Genomic DNA, 18308 nt, shown 5'->3' on the forward strand with positions numbered 1-18308 from the left:
GCTGAGGGCACGTCCCGCCCAGACGCGGGATAGGGAGCATTTTAACCAGGCCCCTGGGATGGTGAGGACGGAAAAAGGGAGGAGGCTGGGGGCATGTGTCTCACCCTCAGGGCTGTGGGAGGGTCAGACGGTTGATATAGTTACTGACCAATGAGGCCTGAATAGACGAGGCCTAACAGACAAAAAGCTTGTTCCTCCCATCCTTCCCTGGTGCCCTCTTTCCTGGACCCAGTTCCCTTCATCCCCTGCTGCCCTGACTCTCCATCCCCTTGCAGGTGGCAGAGCTGAAGCAGGAGCTGAAGTTGCGGTCACTGCCCGTCTCTGGCACCAAGACAGACCTGATTGAGCGCCTGCGTGCCTACCAAGAACAAGTCAGCCCTGCCCCCGGCGCCCCCAAGGTCCCTGCTGCCACCTCTATCCTGCCCAAGGCTGGCGAGGTGGTGGTAGCCTTCCCGGCGGCCCGGCTAAGCACGGGGCCTGCTCTGGTGGCAGCAGGCCTGGCCCCAGCCGAGGTGGTAGTGGCTACGGTGACCAGCAATGGCGTGGTGAAATTTGGCAGCACGGGCTCCACACCCCCCGTGTCTCCCACTCCCTCAGAGCGTTCACTGCTTAGCACGGGAGATGAGAACTCCACACCTGGGGACACCTTTGGCGAGATGGTGACATCACCACTGACCCAGCTCACCCTGCAGACTTCGCCACTGCAGATCCTTGTGAAGGAGGAGGGTCCCCAGGCCGGGTCCTGCTGCGTGAGCCCTGGGGTGCGGGCAGAGCTGGAGGGGCGTGACAAGGACCAGATGCTGCAGGAAAAGGACAAGCAGATTGAGGAGCTGACCCGCATGCTCCGGCAGAAGCAGCAGCTGGTGGAGTGGCTCAGGCTGCAGCTGGAGCAGGAGAAGCGGGCCCAGCAGCCCCCGCCAGCCCCGGCCCCGGCCCCCGCCCCCACCCCTGCCCCTCTTGGCGTCCCAGTGAAGCAAGAAAACAGCTTTTCCAGCTGCCAGTTGAGCCAGCCACCCCTGGGCCCTGCTCATCCCTTCAGTCCCAGCCTGGCGGCCCCCACTCCCCACCACGTAGACACTTGTGCCCTGGTGCCTCCTTCAGTGGTGGTGAAGCAGGAAGCCATGCTGCCTGAGCCGGAGCCGGCCCCCACACCCCAGCTGCTTCTGGGCCCACAGGGCCCCAGCCTCATCAAAGGGGTGACACCTCCCACCGTCATCACTGACTCCGCAGGGACCCACCTTGTCCTCACCGTGACCAATAAGAATGCAGACAGCCCTGGCCTGGCCAGTGGGAGCCCTCAGCAGGTACCTGGGTGTGGGAGGGCAGGGGACACAGGAGTGTGTGATGGTACTTCTGACAGCCTGTTTACTGGCCGCCCCCATGGCGGGGCAGTTAGGCTGCCTTCCTTTAATCTTCCCTTCAACCCTCCATCCCCATGTCACCAAGAAGGTACTAAGATCTGGGATGGTTAAGGGACCTGCCCATGACCCCACACCCATGAGGGTGGAGCCGTCAGTGACTGCCCATCTCCTCGGGCCATTGCTACCAGAACATCCTGCACCCTGGCAGAGGGCTCTGAGCAGCCCCCACCCAGGCTAGGGCCCACTCTTGCCTCTGCTCCATGGGAGTGGGACAGGGCCCCAGGTGAGGGTCAGGGAGGGGCTGCTGGGCTAGGCCTGCAGTGACCTTCACTCCTCTTCCCCACTCAGGCCAGCTGTCCCACCAAGGTGCCATTGGCAGCTGACTCCCTGCTGCTGCCACCTTCACAGCCCAGACCCGTCACCCAGCCTGCTTTAGGCTTTGTGTGGCCTCAGCCCTGCAGAACAGGGTGGAGGGGACAGTGACAGGAACCAGGCACCTCAGGATGGGAGACAAGGGCTCTGAGACAGAAAGGGAGGAATTAGCCCAGAGCGCCCCCTCCCTCCCATGTGGCTTGCACCAAACTCCATGCTCACCCCACCCTCTGCGGGATCAGAGGTCAGGACCTCCCCCAACCCTTATTCCTTCTTCCCCAACGGCTTTCATGAAAGCTTCCCGAAAGCCGGTGCAGCTGGCCAAGATGGCCTGGCCTAGATGGGAGGCGCCTCTTGCCTGTGCTCCTTGAGTGTGCAGATCCCTGGGCTGTTTCCCTCACGCCAGTCACTGCTCCTCTCCCCATTCTGTCCAGCCCTTGTCCCAGCCTGGTTCTCCAGCCCCTGTCCCAGCAGCCCAGATGGACCTGGAGCACCTGCCACAGCCCCCATTTGGGACCCCCACTTCTCTGCCGAAGAAGGAGCCGCCTGGCTATGAGGAAGCCGTGAACCAGCAGCCCAGACAGCAGGTGAAGAAGGTAGACGGAGGCCTGGCCACGGTGGGCGGCACCTAGGCTGCTGGGCTCCCCCAATCCGAGTCCAGCTGGAGGATGGGGGTAGGCAGGAGCCAGTCTTGTGAGGTCAGGCCTGAGGGAGGGGGCCATTCTGGTCTGGCTGCCGGCTCAGGGGCAGAGGGAAGAAGGCCTATCTATACCTTGAGCCTGGCTGGGGGCCTCCTGTTGTAGATTTTCATCTTTTTTTTTCTTCCTATTTTTCTCCCATAGGAAAATGGTTCCTCGAGCCAACAGATGGATGACCTGTTTGACATTCTTATTCAGAGTGGAGGTAAGGCCCCAAGCTGCCTCCCCAACCTCCCCCTTTCTCCATAGGTTGTCTCCAGCCCTCAGTGGGTTGATCGATTGTTTTTGTACTTTAGATGCAGCAAGGGCTGATGCATGCTCTCCAGGGGCTGGGGGAGGGGGTGTAGCAACACACGTTCGCTTTACCCAGCACCCACTGCCTGGCAGGCACTGTCCCTGCAGCCCTGGGACATAGCAATGAGCAAAATAGTGAATGCCTTTTTGTGAGAGATAAATGACAAAACAAGTAAATTATATCATGTTAGAGAAGTGCTATGAAGAGGGAAGAGAGAGGTCTGAGGTGCACGGTGGGTGGGTGGTGAACAGGTGCAGAAGTCAGGGCAGGGACAGATCACAAGGCCTCCTGGGTGCAGGGTAGAGGAGCTTTGACTCTGATGCCAGAACCACACATCTTTGAGGAGTGTTCAGGTGTAAGGGCAGGAGCCAGGTGTGATCGCCACTGTGACTTCCTTAAGGATTAGGAAGGATGACAGCAAGGGTTTCAGCCTGAGTCACTAGGATGCAGCTGTGTGACTGCGGGGGAGCTCCGGTGGGGTGTGGGGGGGGACATATAAGGTGCAGCCTCAGCTGGGCTTAGATTATGTCCCCAAAACTGGAGGAATCAATGTGGACACCGCCCAGGTGAGGTCTGGGCTGGAGGCAGTAATTTGGGAGTTGTTGGCAGTCAAGAGGCTGGGTGAACAGAAAGAACGAGATGGAGTTGGGGACACAAGCAGATGAGGCTGGGCAGTGAGCCGCTTCTGAAGCCAAGGGCTGCTGATGGGCGGTCAGGGAAGACGGGGACCTCAGCCAGGGTGTTACAGCGGGACTGGGGGCAAGTGCCTTTTAAGTGGGTTGAAGGTGTGGGAAGCAGCAGGTCTGGAGGAGTCTGAGCACAGGGATTTCATTGGTGGCAGCAGGCACGAGGCAGTGTGTGGAAGTTCTCTTTCAGCTGCTTAATTAAGTCAATAGGAAGAGGATTAAGATGGGAAGGTAAAGTGGGAGCCCAGCCATGGAATTGTACACTTTAAAATGGTCAATTTTATGCCAACATTTTATTTAAAAAAAAAAAAAAAAGCTCAAAAGCTGACATTACTTTCAAGGTCACTGATTCTGATCTTAGGGAGACTCCCTGGATGCCAGGGTCTGCAGTGGGGCCTCAGGGCAGGTAGCACTGAGGCTCCTGGGCAGTTGGAGAGGCCTGGGTGTGAACTTCAGAGGAACTGAAACTGGAGGGATGAGGCTGTCCAAGAACAGAAGAGAGATTGTGCAGGAAGCGGAAAGGGAGCAGGCCTTGAGCTCTAGCCTCGAGAGATGGCAGAGAAAGAGGAGGAGAGTGCTGAGAAGTGGCCAGAGAGAAGGTGGCAAGGATGCCAGGAGAAGAGGGCATTTGAATCAGATGGGTAGAGTGGCAGCATCCTCAGTGGTGGCACTTGGGCAGGTTGACAAGCTACCTCAGAGGGAGCTGGTCATCTGGTCAGAGCAGTGTGTCCAGCTGGGACAGGAGCAGAGTGGGTGGGAAGATAGGACCTAGGTCAGGGAGCAAGCCTGGTTTCTGCATAATTTTGATTTATTATGGTAAAATACACAAGATTTGCCATTTAACCACTTTAAATGTACAACTTAGTGGCATTAAGTACATTCAGTGTTGTGCAACCATCACCACTGTTCTAGAACTTCTTCATCCTCTTGAAACGCGCTTACCCATTTCACAGTAACCTGCCCTCCTCCCCCCGGTTCCTGGTAACCTTTGTCCTACTCTGTCTCCATGATGTTGACTCTCCTAGGCACCTCACATAAGTGGAATCATGCAGTCTTTGTCCCCGTTGGTTCTGTCCTCAAGATTCATACACATAGCATGTGCAGAATTTCCTTTTTATGGCTGAATACTTCATCAAATGGGTGTATCACATTGTGTTGATCCATTCTCCGCTGATGGACACCCAGGTTGTTTCCACCTCTTGGTTACTCTGCATAATGCTGCTGTGCACATGGGTGTACAGATCTCTCAGTCCCTGCGTGCTTTTCACTTATTTTGGGTGTATCCCCAGAAGTGGGGTTGTTGGATCATAAAGTTCTCGATATTTACCTTTTTGAGGAACCACAAAACTTTTCCATAGCAGCTGCACCTTTCACGCATACCAGCAGTGGACAGGGTTCAGATTTCTCCATATCACTAATAAGTATATTCTTCTTTATAGCCATCCCAGTGGATAAGCGGTACCTCATTGTGGTTTTGATTTGCATTTCCCTGATGACTAGTGATGTCAAGCATTTTTTTTCATGTGCCTATAGGCCATTTGTGTACCTTCTATTGGAGAAATTTTGAGTCCTTTGCCATTTTCAGTTGGGTTTTGTTGTGGCTATGAATCACTTATCAGATATATGATCTGTAAATACTTCCTCCCAATTCCATGGGTTATCTTTTCAGTCTCTTGATAGTGTCCTTTGATGTACAAATTTTAAATTTTACTGTAGTCCAGTTTTCTTAAGAATTTGGTATTTTTAGCTCCTGAATTTAGATCTTTGACCCATTTTGAGTTAATTTTTATACATACATGGTATAAGGTAAAGTCCAACTTTAGGTCCTATTGAAGCCTGGTTTCTGACATCCTTCACTTTCTTGATTGGTAGAAATTTCAGCAGATTTCAAGGAGCCACCATCCCTGCCAGGGAAAGAGAAGCCCCCCGCAACAGCAGCCTGTGGGTCGCCCCTGGCCACGCAGTCCCCACCCTCTGCTGAGCTTCCCCAGGCTGCCCTGCCCTCGACCTCACCTGTCCTTCCTGGGCGCCTGGAGGACTTCCTGGAGAGCAGCACTGGGCTACCCCTGCTGACTGGTGGACATGAGGGGCCAGAGCCCCTCTCCCTCATTGACGACCTCCACAGTCAGATGCTGAGCAGCTCTGCCATCCTGGACCACCCCCCCTCACCCATGGACACCTCGGAATTGCACTTTGCCCCTGAGCCCAGCAGCATGGGCCTGGACCTGGCTGATGGCCACCTGGACAGCATGGACTGGCTGGAGCTGTCATCAGGTGGCCCCGTGCTCAGCCTGGCCCCACTCAGCAACACGGCCCCCAGCCTCTTCTCCACGGACTTCCTTGATGGCCATGACTTGCAGCTGCATTGGGATTCCTGCTTGTAGCTCTCAGGTTTGCCAGGGAACTGGAGGGGCTGGAAGCTGGGGAGCCTCAGGAACTCTAGGGAGCTCAGCTCTCTCCTGCGGGATCCAGCTCTGCGTGGTCATGAGTCCCGACAATCACAGGCCCTGCTTTCCCCTCCCTGGCTCAGGGTCACCCAGGGGTTTTGGAGACCTGGACAGGCCAGGGACTTTCTATTTGACCTCCTTTTGTGAGGTTGGAGGTACCTGCCTGGCTACAGTTTGCTCAGGTGGGCGAGGTATGAACTCCCTCCTTCCCTTCTCTTCCCTACAAGGGAAAGAAAAACTGGGCCTCTACCTCCCCATTCCCTGTGACCCTAACCCCAGGTTTCCTAGGCTGGGGGAGGCGCTGCCATGTTAGTGTCTTGCTGTAGAGTAACCATTTAGTGGTTGGTGGCAAACATGTTCTGTACAGGTGTACATACCTCTATATTATATATCGCCATACATATATACATATATTTTTGGGGGGTAAGAGGTGGATGAAGTTCCTTCCCATCCTACTGTGCACATATAGAAGGGTCTGGAGACCCCTGCTCCACCCATCACGTGTGTTTGACATGTAGACACCCCATCACAGCCTGTACCCCACCTGTCCTGCTCATTATCAGTGCCACGAGGGCAGAGGTGCATCTTGGCCACCTGCCCACATTCCGTCCTGCTGCTTCACTGCAGCCACCACGGCCCTGGGACAGGAGGGGCATTAGCGCCATAGTGGGGCGAGATGTAGCCCTCAAGCTATGGCTCCTCCTGCCCTGGGGCCCAGCCTCCCTTCTGGCTGTCACTGTTATTCTAGGGATTTGGGGAGGGGGGGTCACCAGTGCTGGGACAGGGGTGGGGAAGCTGTGTGAACTTTTTAAAATAAAAGCAAAAACACCAGCTTGTTAGTCCCTCTTGGTCAATCTATGGATGAGGTGGGTGGTATGGCTGGGCCCTACACCCTAACCCCACCTTCCCAGCCAGGCTGTCCGTTCTAGGCCATTCCAGAAAGGGCAGAACCTTGGACATAGGGTTCTATGGTCCCAATTGGATTGAAGACAGAAGGTGCTTCTCAAAGACAATTTATTTACAGGCCAAGGAGCCTTTAGCCACCCCCACTCCCTTCCTGAGCAAAAGCGGACAGAGGTGGCTCTCTACCTCCTCATGAGGAGTTTGGTCAGTACAAGTAGTGAGGGTGGGGCCTGGAGCCTCCATAGACACTGGGAGGGATAGAGTGAGCCAGGCCCCACCTGCTGCCACCAGGGTGGTGTCTCCAATCTCCCTACCATGGTGCCTGGCCAAACTCCAGTGTCGTCTTCCCTTGGTCCCGTAGCTTGGGTTAGGCCTGGACCACGCCAGCCCCCATCCCAACGCCCTTCTCTTAAGGAAGCAGCTGCTCTGGTAGCCGACGGGTTGGGAGAGGTCTGGGTGTGACAGGGCCATTGGAGGAAGTGTGTCACCCATCTATATCCCAGCTGAAAAGGTGGTGCTTCACCAGCATGTCCTGGACGCCCTCCTTCAGGGGCTTCTTCTCCTCCTGCACAGAGCGAGGAAGCCCAAGGTGGCAGGGGCCCTGCCTCAGCCACCACACCCACCGCAGCCCTCCAGGAGGAAGGCAGGTTGCTGGGCTAAGGACCAACCCCCACCACCCACCTCTCTCTTCATAGGAAGTTCCCAGTCCTGGGAGAGGCTGAAGGCAAAGCAGCAGAGGACACTGGAGGGCAGGAAGGGGAAGTGGTCAGTCACCCTCAGGTCAGCTCCTTCGGTCCCCCTACCCCAGGGCCACCAGAGCAGGGTCCTCACCGGAGCTCACACTTGATCTGGACCCAGCCGGGGCTTCGCAGGAAGGACCAGGGCTGGTACCACTTCTCCACGGTTGGCAGGCTGGAGCAGAGCACCTCCAACCACAGGTGTAGGACCTGCTCACTGGGGACAGGTGGGGGGAGTGGGCCATCCACAGAACCTTCTGAGGACCATGAGTGGGGTTCTCCCCTCCAGTGCTGGACTGGGCTATCGCCACTTCAGGGTTCCTCTAACCCTAGCCCCCTTTCCTCCACTTCTCGGCCTCCTCAGGTGACCCCCAACTCCTTTACTCTCAGCCCCTGCCTCCAGCTCCCTCACACTGGGAGACACACAGGGCCCTCAGTCCTATCAGCTCTTTCCTCTCTGCATCTCAGAGTAAAGGAGGTGGGATCACTGACCCCTGCTGGCCAGTCCAGGAGTGAAGTGCATACTCACCAGCCTGCTGGGGTCACAGCCATATTCTGAGCATGTCTCGGGGACATTTGTGCCTCTGCAAACCACTCCTCCTCCCACCCCAGAGGGCAAATCCAGGAACATCTCCTTCACCCAGACCTGAGCCTCACAAATGCCCAAGGCCTCTCAGGCAGGCACCCCTCCCTGGTTTGCTGCAGTAGACTCATTTCTGGGAAGCCCCTTCACTGGTCATGTTGCTTAAAGTCTGTGCTTCATAAATCCTCAAGCACCTTCCCCATAAAGCAGCAGCTGGTCTCGTGCTGGAGAAAGGTCATTGGGGGTCACCCTTGCCACTTTCCATTTGTCTGTCCAACTCCTGGGGGCCTAGAAGGCCCAGCTCACAGCCCCTGCTCCCCCCAAGGGTCACAGCCCAGGCTGCCACTCATCCAACTGTGGACTGTCACGCCCACAGTAGGCACAGACACTCACTTGAGCCCCACACAGATGAGAGAGCGGAGCTTGACATCCATTTGCGCATGTGCAGCGTCGTGGGTCACATTCACAGACTGCACTGCCTGGGAGGACACAGCTGTCACACAGGTGCCCCAGCTGCCAGCCCAGGAGCCAGACCCCACCCATGGCCCTGCCTACCCGATAGAGCAGTTCCTCCGGGGTCAGAACTTTGCCATCTTCATCCAACCTGGGGAAGAGGGGAACCCAAAGCTGCCAGATGTGCAGGCTTGGGCTGCTCTCTCCCGCCATGATGCTGCCAGGACCCCTGCCAACGTGGGGGACTGGGGCCCAGTTACCTGTATGTCTTACACAGCACCAGGCGAGAATACACCGAATCGAAGTCTCTCTCCACCTCCCGGCCTGCTGCCTGGGGGTTGTAGGGAGAGAACATCAGGGACAATGGGGTAGGTTCCAAGTTAAAGCTACAGGGTCCAAGTCAGTGCACAGCACCAACCCATGAGCTCCTCCTGCCAGCTCCACAGAGCCCAGGGACCTGGGGAAAAGGATGGTGGAGGACATGGGTCCAGCTACGGACTCACCTCCTCAATAAACAGCCAGGGGTGGCAGGCGCCCCCGAGCAGAGACGGCTTCTTCAGTCCGTGTTCAAACAGGGCCTTGAGGGCTGGGCAGAGGGTCCCTCGCACAAGGTCTGTGACGCCCTCCGTTACAGAGTCATCCCCCGCGATGGAGTACTGTTGGTGGGGGACGGGGTCTGAGGCCCCAGCCCTGCACCTGCAGCCAGTCACCCTGTCCCTGTCCTCACATCCCCTGCCTCAAGCCAGAACTCGCTCAGGACACAGGCCCTGGCCAGGAGGGTGCAGGCCTTGCCAGGGTGGAGGCAGCAGCAGCTCCCAGGGGCAGCCCTGCCCTGTGCCCTTCTTACCTCTTTGCTCCGTTCATCCAGGACTTCCACAAACTTGGCTGGAAACCAGCCTGTGGGAGAGGCAGGGTCCTGTGAGGAGCCTGGTGTCCCCACACTTCCACCCTCCCCGCCAATGGGGCTGAGGACAGGTTCAGCCAAGTTCCTGGTGAGGGGAAGAGGCCAGGAGGGATGTAGCAAAGAGTGACCAGCCTCACCTCTTAGGCCATTCAGCTCCCCGACCCAGCAGTGCTCATCCTTCTGAGAAATGATCTGTAGAGAAAAAGAGCAGGGGGCAAAGCTGTGGTTGCCTGGGCCCAGTGCCTCGCACACCACCCGGTTTCATCCTCAGCCAGGTGGAAATACTCGGCAGGGAGAGGGCCTGGCTGAGGTTGAATAATCTGGCTGTACCCTCAGGGCTGGCAGGTGGCAGGACCAATGCTACCTGCTCCCAGCAACCAGGCTCCACCTGCCTCTGAGCACCCACCTCCCAAACCTCGCCCCACGCACCGTGATGATGTCATTCTTGCGAAAGCCTAGCTCATCGTCATCGTGTCGCTCGAAGTCTAGCAGGGCCTTGGCCCTGCGCCGGTGGCTGCGTGAGCAGGCCACATAGTTCTCGTGGTCCCGCTGGTGGCTCTCCATGCTATAGTCTGGAGTCAGCTCCTGCCAGAGAAGTGGGAAGGTCCACCAAGGGGAAGGCGCCTCAGGATAGGGCTGGGAAAGGAGAGCCCCCCAAGTCGACCCATTGGGCACACAATTAGGAGCATGTGACTCACCACATTACAGTTTTTGGGGTCAGTGCACTGGAAATGACGTGCCACACGGAGGATGGCTTCCCGGAGGTCAGCCACCAGTTCCGTCTGCTTGATGTTCTTGGCCTTGAGTGCCTCTAGGTCGTCCTCCCCTGAGGGTCCAAAAGGCTATGACAGCCATGGCTCCCGCCTGGTCCCCTTCCCAACGCCAAGGAAGCTCAGGGTCCACCCCGGAGTGTGAGGATGACGGACACCCCCCGTCTTTGCCGCCCTCCAACCCCAGGCTCCAAGAGCTTAGACTCGACTGGCCGTGAAGAAACCGCTGAACTGGGCCAGGACTCACCGAAGAGCAGGGAGGTGAAACCAGACTTCCTCCGCTGCGTCCTGCGACGAACCACCTGCAGGCGCGGGAATGGGTCAGCAGCAGGAGGGCTCCCAGGGCCCAGCCGAGTGGAGGGAATCTCGGCACCAGAGGAAGGGCACAGAGCCTTCCTGGGGGCAGCTCGGGCCTCTCACAGGGACTACCTCATGGGAAATGGCCTCCGAGGCCGGCTGGGGTCAGAAATGTACTGTCAGTTCAAAACTGGGTCTTCCTACACCCAAACTGGATGTCACCCCACAGCTGGGTCTGCTGGGCCAGGCCTAGCCTGGGTGCTGAGTTGGGGAGGGGACAGCACAGCGGGGGTCCTCATGGCTCCTCCCTCACAGGCCCACCTGAGAGAGGTTGGTGGTGGTGGTGGTGCTGGTCCCCAGCAGCTGACCCTGGTCTGCAAGAAGGTAGGCCAGGTGCTTGCGGCGCTGGGTCTCCACAGCCACGTCCGTGAGGGAGCCAGCTAGCCGCATGGCCTCCCCCAGCAGCAGCTCCGCGTCCTCCATCTGCGAGGGGATGTCCGACAGCGTGTTGAAGATGGAGGCCGAGTTCTCTGACTGGATCAGCTCCTCCTCCTGGGCCATGTGAGGGGAAAGGGGGAGTCACTGCCTGGCACCAGGCCCATGAGCTGCCCCCAATCAGCACCCATCCATGTGTGACTTCCCTGGAAGATCAGCTGAGCACAAGGGAGTCCCTGGCCCCAGGAGACTCCCCCTGCAGGGGCTCTCAGGAGGGGCTCGTGCTCAGGCCACAGGATGCTGAAGCGTGGACCCCACTGCATGCCCCAGAAGAGGAGCACCAGCTGCGTCTGGCCCACGGGCTCCTCATTGGCAGCTGGGCAGCGTGGCCCGGGGGTGGGGGGCGGGGCTGCAGCCGCACCTTGAGGCGCAGCATGCCCAGCGTGGCCTGGAAGAGCACCAGGGAGCCCTCGTAGAAGAACAGGTCCCAGAGGCGCAGCAGCAGCTTGATGTGCACCACGCTGGCGAAGGCCGTGAGGAACCAGTGCAGCGTGATCAGGGACAGCTCTGTCGACACAACCAGGGACACTGGCATGAGATAGTCTGAGAGAAGGGGCACCGCCAGGAGCTGGGGAAGGGTGAAAAGTGTCTCCCAAAAAGCAGGAGGCCCACCCTGCTCCAAGGGGAGGGAGGAGACCGTGCAGCATCAGAGAACAAGAGCAACAAAGGCTGCATGTGCCGCATCCCCGTCCGTCATCCTCATAGGAGCTCCTTTCTTCCCCGAAGGCAGCCAGCTGCTGCGCCCCCTGCAGGCTCTGCCAGGAAGCCCCAGATCCACAGTATCTGAGTCAGCATGGCAAGAGCCCTCAACCCTGGAGAGTTCGGGCGGCCCTTACCAATGTCATGCTCCTGGAGCAGCTTGTCCAAGCGGGGCAGGTACTGGACAATGAGGTGGCGCAGGACCCGCTGGTCTGTCTGGACGCCCAGCAGGGTGGTGCTGAAGTAGGAGGCAGGGAGCAGGTCCTCGATGATGGCGCACATCATCCAGAAGGTGTCCTCCTCCTCCAGGAACAGCAGGAGGCAGGCGGCCACCTGGCCAGGGCAGGGGGACAAGGGGCCTCGACCCAGGTCTCCACACAAATGAGCAGCAGCACCCTTCTGAGGGTCATGTCACGGACCATGTGCCTTTCTCAGGATAGAACCACCGTATTTGGCAGCTACAGCCCTCCTTGGGTACTCCCACCTCCACCCCTGCTTCCGGTCCTACTGCCCTGGGGCCTGGAGAACACTCTTGGGGACACCCCCTCCCCTTCCCAACTGTGCTCACCATGCCTGTGCCCTGGCAGTAACCAATCTCAGGGTAGAGCCAGGCCAGTGCTCGGAGAACCCTGCGCAGGCGGGGCACCCCGATGCTGCTCTCATTGGCGAAGCAGGCGTTGCTGGGCATGGTGCGGAGCAGGTCCTTCTCAATCTGTCAGCGGCCCACCCACAACAAGACCCTATGAGACCGCTGCACGCCTGTGGGCCCACACCCTCCACGTGTTGACACGAGAGGGCACTCCCCAGGTGGGCTTCTCTCCCAGGAATGGGGATTCCTTGTGCTCCTCTCTTCAGGAGTAGAGCCAGCTGGTGTTTGTAGCTGATTCTACCAGATTCCCTTGGGGAACTCACAAACAACATGCAAGTTCCTGGGCTTCGGGCCAGAACTATGGAATGAGGATCTCTGGAACGAGGCCTGGAAATGTGTGCTTAAGTCTCCAGGCGACCCTAATGTGCACCTGGTTAGATGACCTTTTTGACAATTCCCCCTGCTGCCTACAGAGAACCCAGGAGGGAGCCAAAATGCCCAGGTACACATCTGTGGGTGAAAGGACTGCCCAGGCCTGCTATGCAGCTGCTGTGCTCTCCTCAGCCACTTTGCCAAGGCTAGACCAACAAGGGGACTCCTGTAACCCCAACCAGACCACTGCCTGCCTGCAGGACCACCCCGTTCACCTGTTTGGCAGCAATGGTCTCATCGTTGGAGCTGTTCTTCACCATCTCCCGGTAGGACAACTCTGAGTTCCTCTTCTTCTGCAGGGCCCCGGAGAGCCGCATCCACAGCTGAGAGGAGGAGCCAATAAGCATTCAGTCTTTGGTGAGACACCTGAGCCTCTGTGGCCCTCTGTGGCCTGGCCTCCATGGCCTCACCTGTGGCCTCATGCTGTGTGGGATGCCGGCCAGCACCAGGGAGCGGAGCTTCTCTGAGCGGGGCAGGGAGGCAGCAATCTTGTCCCAGGTGAGATCGCCCACATCGTGGTTATGGGTGAACTCCAGGTGGGCCTGCCACCGCAGCCGTTGGGGAGGGTCCTCCATCAGAGACACAGCAGGCAGCCTGCTAGAACTGGGGTCGGCACCCTCTGCCAGGAGAGCACCCAGGACAGGGCGGTGAGCAAGGAGTAAGGAAGATGTGTTTGGGCTTCCAGTCCAGGGCCCAGATCCACCATGGAAACCCAGAGCCACAGTTTCCATGGCCCAAGGAGCACTTCACTCTCCCCGCAAACCTGCCCTTCCAAGATCTCCCAGACCCACAGACCCCCCTCCACTCTCCAGATGCTCGGGCCTAAACCTCAGAACCACCTCCACTTCTACCCCTGGATCAAGCCCTCAGAGCACAGGCAGAATCTCTCCACTCACCACCTCTGACCACTGCCCATCCAAGCCATCACCTTCCTTGCGGGTTCCCACCAGCCTTCCTCCCTGTTCCGCCCCTGCCTCCCTAAGTGCGATCCTCCACAGCAGTCAGAGCGCCCTTGATAAGGCAAGTCAGACAGGGCACTCTGCTCAGAGCCCTCTAGTACTACCCACCCGCCCGCTCACTCCTACCAATTGCCACCAGCAGGGGCGCCTCACCACGCCCTGTGACCCACCTCCTCCTGTCCTGTCTTCTCCCTGGCCTCATCTCCTACCTTTCTCTTGCTTCCTCCACTCCAGCTACTCCCCACCAAATCCACTCCTGCTCCAGGGCCTTTGCACTTATTGTTCCACTTCCTTGGCTATACATACTCACTGCCTCTTTTCCTCCCAGTCTCCAATCAAATATGTCCACCTTGGAGAAGCCTTCCTATAAACAACCCACCTCCCTCCTCCCTAGTTCCCGGAATTCTTTCATAGCTCTTTCCCCTCAGCATCCTATCTAATAAAAGAGAAACATGGTAATTAGTGTACAACCGCTACCCTTCCCATTGGCTAATCAGCGAGATATGCAAATTAACTGCCAATCAAGATGGCGACCGGCAGCCAGGCAGCTTGAAACTAACATGAGGCTTGCTTGCTTCAGTGACGGAGGACTCCAACTCTCCCCGCCTGCCTTGCCGGCCTCTGAGCTTGCAGTTTAAGAAACACTGTAACAAATATAGAAGCTAAACAAAACCCCAGAAACCTGCTTTCAGCGAGCCGGGATCTCAGAGCTGGAGTTATACATTGTTTCGATTATAGAACCGAAACAAACCAGATACCTGCTTTCAGCAGCGGAGGCCTAAGAGCTGGAGCCTCAGAGCTAAAGCTGGCCCAGAATAAAAAATAAAAATAAAAAAAGGAGCGGTTGGGAGCTTCCGTCACCCGCCAGCCTGAAAACAGCCCTCAGCCCCTCACCCAGGCTGGCCAGGCACCCCAGTGGGGACCCCCACCCTGATCCAGGACACCCTTCAGGGCAAACCAGCCGGCCCCCACACGTGCACCAGGCCTCTATCCTATATAGTAAAAGGGTAATATGCCTCCCAGCACCGGGATCAGCAGAGCCGCGAGGCCTCCCGGCACCGGGATCAGCGTGACAGGGGGCAGCGCCCTGATCGCCCTGCAGCTCTGTGTGTGATAGGGGGTGGGGCCACAACCTCCCTATCGGCCCTGCTCTGTTCGTGACAGGGGAAGGCGCCCCAACCCCCTGATCAGCCCTGCTCTGTGCCTGATAGCGGGGAGCTCCCCAACCCCCTGATCACCCTGCGGCTCTGTGTGTGACAGGGTGCGGTGCCCCAACCCCATGATCGGCCCTGCTCTGTGGGTGATAGAGGGCGACGCCCCAACCGCCCCCCACGGGCCCTGCTCTGTGTGTGACGGGGTAGAGCCATAACCTCCCCATCGGCCCTGCCCTGAGTGTGACAGGTGCGGCACCCCAACCCCCTGATCCGCCCTGCTCTGTGTGTGACAGGGGGCGGTGCCCCAACTCCCCTATCGGCCCTACTCTGTGAGTGACAGGGGGGAGCTCCCCAACCCCCTGATCGACCCTGCTCTGTGCGTGACAGGGTACGGAGCCCCAACCCCCCTGATGGGCCCTGCTCTGTGCATGACAGGGGGCGGTGCCCCAACTCCCCAATCGGCCCTGCTCTGAGCCCGACCAGGGGCTGAACCTAGGGATTGGGCCTGCCCTCTGCCACCCGGGAGCAGGCCTAAGCCAGCAGGTCGTTATCTCCCGAGGGGTCCCAGACTGCAAGAGGGCACAGGCCGGGCTGAGGAACCCCCGCTTCCCCCCGAGTGCACAAATTTTTGTGCACCGGGCCTCTAGTATGATAGATTTGTTTATTGCTGGGGAACTCCATGAGGCCAAGACCACCTTCGGTTCTGTTCAGGGTACTGGGGATGCAGCAAGGGGAGTGGACAACAGTCAGCCTCCTGAACTGCTCCAGTCAACATGGACGAGCCTGCCAGTCACCTGGCAGTCTCAGTGTGAGTCAGCCCCACAGAACACCTCATCCTCACTCGTCCTAAGTCACAGCCTCAGCTTTCTAGAATCCGACCTTTAGTGAATTTTCATACAGTAAAATGCACAAATGTTAAGGGAACATTTTGGTGAGTATCAATAAACAAATGTATAAACACTGTCCCCATGGAGATATAGACTATTTCCATCATACTAGAAAGTTTCCTGAGTTCTGACTTCCAAATATATGCCTGCAAACTAGAGAATAAGGAAAACTTATGTCAGAATTGTAAATACAGCCAAAACCGGTTTGGCTCAGTGGATAGAGTGTCAGCCTGCGGACTGAAAAGGTCCCAGGTTCGATTCCGGTCAAGGGCATGTACCTGGGTTGCGGGCACATCCCCGGTGGGGGATATGCAGGAGGTGGCTGATCGATGTTTCTCTCTCATCGATGTTTCTGACTCTCTATCTCTCTCCCTTCCTCTCTGTAAAGAATCAATAAAATATATTTTTTTTAAAAAAAGGTTTAAAAAAAAAAAAAGAATTGTAAATACGAATGACCTGAAGATGACTGGTTTCAACCAATTAAAATCTTCTAGTCACAGTTATATCCTGGTGAGAGACAATCCCAGGCTCTGGAAAATGGCTTTCCCCATAGCCCACTCAGGAACCAACAGGTGCATTTATACTAGGAAACAATGGAAATGGCCTGCAGGCCCACTCACAGACATGGTTATAAAAATATTATGCTAAACCCCTTATAATGGGATATTATGCAGCCACTGAAAAATATGCTTTAAAAGAGGTCTTAACTGAGAAAAAAATGCTCATGATATGATGTTGAGCTCTAAGAGCAATATAAAAACACGTAGCCTGGCTGGTGTGGCTCAGCTGGTTGAGCAGATGCACGCACCAGGAGGTAGCCAGTTCGATTCCTGGTTAGGGCACATGCCTGGGTTACAGTACAGGCTCACCCCCCAGTGCAGGGTGTGCAGGAGGCAGCCGATTGATGTGTCTCTCTCCCTCCCTCTCCCCCCACCCCATTTCTCTAAAAAAATCAATAAAAACATATTTTTAAAAACTCCACAGACATGTATATGAGGATGGGGGGGGCGGTTGTAAAGAGTAAAAGGGGCAAAATATATGGCAATGGAAGATGATTTGACTTTGGGTGGTGGGCACATAATGCAATACATAGATCATGTATCACAGAAATGTACACTTGAGCCCTAACCGGTTTGGCTCGGTGGGTAGAGCGTCGGTCTGCGGACTGAAAGGTCCCAGGTTCAATTCCGGCCAAGGGCATGTACCTTGGTTGCAGGCACATCCCCAGTAGGAGGTGTGCAGGAGGCAGCTGATCGATGTTCCTCTCTCATCGATGTTTCTAACTCTCTATCCCTCCCCCTTCCGCTCTGTGAAAAATCAATAAAATATATTTAAAAAAAAGAGAAATGTATACTTAAAACATGTATACAATATATAACAATATAAAATAGATAAAATATAGTTTTTGTTAATCCTCACCTGAGGGTATTTTTTACATTGATTTTTGAGAGCGAGTGGATGGAAGGAGGAAAGAGGGAGAGACAGAGAGGAGGGAGAGAGAAACATCCATGTGAGAAAGAGAAACATCGATTGGTTGCCTCCCATGCGCACCCTGACAGGCTGGGGATTGAACCTGAGACCCTTTGGTGCATGGGCCAATGCTCTAACCACTTAGAAACACTGGCCAGGGCAAAACCTATAAAATTTCAATGTCAGCCCAATATAGTTAATTTTTCAAAAAGAAAATAATCGAAGTGCAAATTGGTAGTTACAGAATAGTCATGGAGATGTAAAGTACAGCATGGGACTATAGTCAATCAACACTAATAAAAGAGAAAAATGGTAATTGGCGTATGACGATACCCTTTTCATTGGCTAATCAGGGCTATATGCAAATTAACTGCCAACTAAGATTGGCAGTTAACTGTCAACAAGGTGGCGGTTAATTTGCATATGTAGGCACAATGCAGGGAGGTGAAAGGGAAAGCAGGAAGAAGCCCCCTGCCACTGACAGTGATCAGAAACCCAGGGGGGAGCTAAGAGCTGGGGGGCAGGGCAAAGGCGGCCCTGGGGCCGCCTTTGCACCGCCCCCCAGCCATGATCGGAGAATCAGGTGCCTTTTCCGCCCTGGCCAGTGATAGCAGGAAGTAGGGGTGGAGCCAGCGATGGGAGCTGGGCACGGTCGAAACTGGCAGTCCCAGGAGCTAGGGGCCCCTTGCCTGGGCCTAAAGCGGAGCCCACGATCGCGGGGCCGCTGCAGCTGTGGGTCCCCGCTGCCCGGGCTGAACACCTCAGCCAGAGGCATCCTGCAGGGGCAGGGGCGGAGCCCGCGCAATCGCGGCGCCCCCCGCTGCCACTGCAGGTCCCCGCTGCCTGGGCCAGACGCCTAGGCCAGAGGCGTCAGGCCTGGGCAAGGGGCCGATCCTGCAATTGGAGGGTGATGGGGGTCAATGCCTGAGGGCTCCCAGTATGTGAGAGGGGGCAGGCTGGGCTGAGGGACACTCCCCCCCACACACACCCAGTGCATGAATTTCGTGCACCAGGCCCCTAGTAATCTATATAAAAGGCCAATATGCTAAGTGTCCCTCCGACTGGTCACTATGCCACACACTGACCACCAGGGGGCAGACACTCAAGGCAGGAGCTG

The 18308-nt window shown here is 56.8% G+C and overlaps 2 protein-coding genes across 8 annotated transcripts in view; one reads left to right on the forward strand and one right to left on the reverse strand.

Moving 5' to 3' along the window:
• Positions 1–12609, forward strand: part of MRTFA (myocardin related transcription factor A) — a 115366-nt gene extending 102757 nt beyond the window's left edge. For 3 of the 4 annotated variants that reach the window (XM_059681466.1, XM_059681464.1, XM_059681467.1), the window contains 4 exons: positions 276–1304; positions 2168–2329; positions 2576–2636; positions 5285–12609. In XM_059681466.1, the coding sequence (XP_059537449.1) occupies positions 276–1304; positions 2168–2329; positions 2576–2636; positions 5285–5796 (1764 nt within the window). In that variant the 3' untranslated portion in view covers positions 5797–12609. The remainder of the gene's footprint in view (positions 1–275; positions 1305–2167; positions 2330–2575; positions 2637–5284) is intronic. The other variant, XM_059681465.1, reaches the window with a different exon arrangement.
• SGSM3 (small G protein signaling modulator 3) overlaps positions 6857–18308 on the reverse strand; it is a 44143-nt gene continuing 32691 nt past the window's right edge. For 3 of the 4 annotated variants that reach the window (XM_059681468.1, XM_059681469.1, XM_059681471.1), the window contains 18 exons: positions 13132–13340; positions 12937–13044; positions 12269–12412; positions 11838–12099; positions 11363–11508; positions 10828–11058; positions 10457–10511; positions 10138–10265; positions 9869–10024; positions 9577–9631; positions 9383–9432; positions 9039–9191; positions 8796–8866; positions 8638–8686; positions 8476–8561; positions 7594–7716; positions 7444–7504; positions 6857–7327 (listed from right to left, as the gene is read on the reverse strand). In XM_059681468.1, coding sequence (XP_059537451.1) covers positions 7247–7327; positions 7444–7504; positions 7594–7716; positions 8476–8561; positions 8638–8686; positions 8796–8866; positions 9039–9191; positions 9383–9432; positions 9577–9631; positions 9869–10024; positions 10138–10265; positions 10457–10511; positions 10828–11058; positions 11363–11508; positions 11838–12099; positions 12269–12412; positions 12937–13044; positions 13132–13340 — 2168 coding nt within the window. In that variant the 3' untranslated portion in view covers positions 6857–7246. The remainder of the gene's footprint in view (positions 7328–7443; positions 7505–7593; positions 7717–8475; positions 8562–8637; positions 8687–8795; positions 8867–9038; positions 9192–9382; positions 9433–9576; positions 9632–9868; positions 10025–10137; positions 10266–10456; positions 10512–10827; positions 11059–11362; positions 11509–11837; positions 12100–12268; positions 12413–12936; positions 13045–13131; positions 13341–18308) is intronic. The other variant, XM_059681470.1, reaches the window with a different exon arrangement.

This window comes from Myotis daubentonii, chromosome 2 (assembly GCF_963259705.1).
Source record: "Myotis daubentonii chromosome 2, mMyoDau2.1, whole genome shotgun sequence".
NCBI classification, from domain to species: Eukaryota; Metazoa; Chordata; class Mammalia; order Chiroptera; family Vespertilionidae; genus Myotis; species Myotis daubentonii.